The sequence below is a fragment of the Sinocyclocheilus grahami genome, unplaced genomic scaffold (assembly GCF_001515645.1).
Source record: "Sinocyclocheilus grahami isolate Dianchi unplaced genomic scaffold, SAMN03320097.WGS_v1.1 scaffold911.1, whole genome shotgun sequence".
NCBI lineage: Eukaryota > Metazoa > Chordata > Actinopteri > Cypriniformes > Cyprinidae > Sinocyclocheilus > Sinocyclocheilus grahami.
Window position 1 is genome coordinate 197,005 of NW_015506090.1, and position 1,140 is coordinate 198,144.

At 42.5% G+C, this 1,140-nt stretch overlaps 1 protein-coding gene across 1 annotated transcript in view; it reads left to right on the forward strand.

Moving 5' to 3' along the window:
* LOC107564116 (probable ATP-dependent RNA helicase DDX4) overlaps positions 1-584 on the forward strand; it is a 31,702-nt gene extending 31,118 nt beyond the window's left edge. The window contains exon 18 of the mRNA XM_016249111.1: positions 172-584. Coding sequence (XP_016104597.1) covers positions 172-584 — 413 coding nt within the window. The remainder of the gene's footprint in view (positions 1-171) is intronic.
* Positions 585-1,140: the final 556 nt, after the last annotated feature.

Consider the following 1,140-nt stretch of genomic DNA (forward strand, 5'->3'; position numbering starts at 1 on the left):
CAGATAGTCGTGCAGTGTGAAAACCACGGTGACCCGACGACTTTTGAAAATCGTGCAGTGTGAGCTCTGCATTAAAGACATCATGCTCTCACTGTGAGAATATGAGTCTCGCCTGTCTTTAATGAAGGCGGTACTCCCCACTCTGCTCTCGCAATTCCATTCTCTCCTGAGAGAAAGAAACTGGCTCTGACAGCGGGCTCGAGTGTCGTCATGCCGGCTCAGCCCCCGCATGCTCCACTCTCCCTGCATCGCCTCGTCAGTGTGCATCACAGGAGGATCAACGCCCCACATCAGCTGCAAGAAGCTTAGTTTCCTTCGGCGCTTCCAAGGAGGAGATTGCCATCGATGAGTCCATGTCAGGAAAATCGCTACTTTTCAGTGCCAGCTTCCACTTCTTCCACTGCCGGGGCTCTTCTACGGCGGTGAGCAGCAGGCTGAGCTTCTTCTTCTTCGACTTCAACTTCGGCAGAGTCAGCGAAGAGATGATCCCGTCGCTGAAGGAGAAAACTCTTATGAAATGGTGCTCTCAGCCACCTTATATAGCGATCGGCTCCTCCCTTTTTGGCAGTTTAGAGCACCATTGATTTGGGCAGCTACACAAATGTGAAGAAATCAGGCTTCAGTAACACAGTAAACGAGTTTCCCCAAAAGCGTCAGCATCGCAACGGGAGAGACTGTTCGATAGGGAACTATGGAAATATGGGAAATATGTTTGAGGCGACTAATTTGAGCTCACAGCATATCAATTTTAATTTCCGCTAACATTGCAAACACTATGTGGCCTTAGGGCATTGGTTCTCAACCTTTTTGACTTCAAGGTCCCCATTTTTCACAGAATTTGTACTTTTTTTCCTGTTTGTGGTTTCTATAGTTTATATATATATATTACTCAATTTATACCTGATAAAATATTTTAGATCTTGGCATAACTAGAAGAATTATATTCATAAAATGTATAAAAATAATTATACAATTTTATTATTTTACATGATATTTGTATTTTTTTTTGCACTCACAAATCTAGAACTCACAATTCTAAAATTAGGCTTACTCATATATCCAGTTATTCATTCATTCATTCATTCATACACACACATACAGGTGGGTTTTTGTTAAATGTGAGCCAAAATCATCACAATT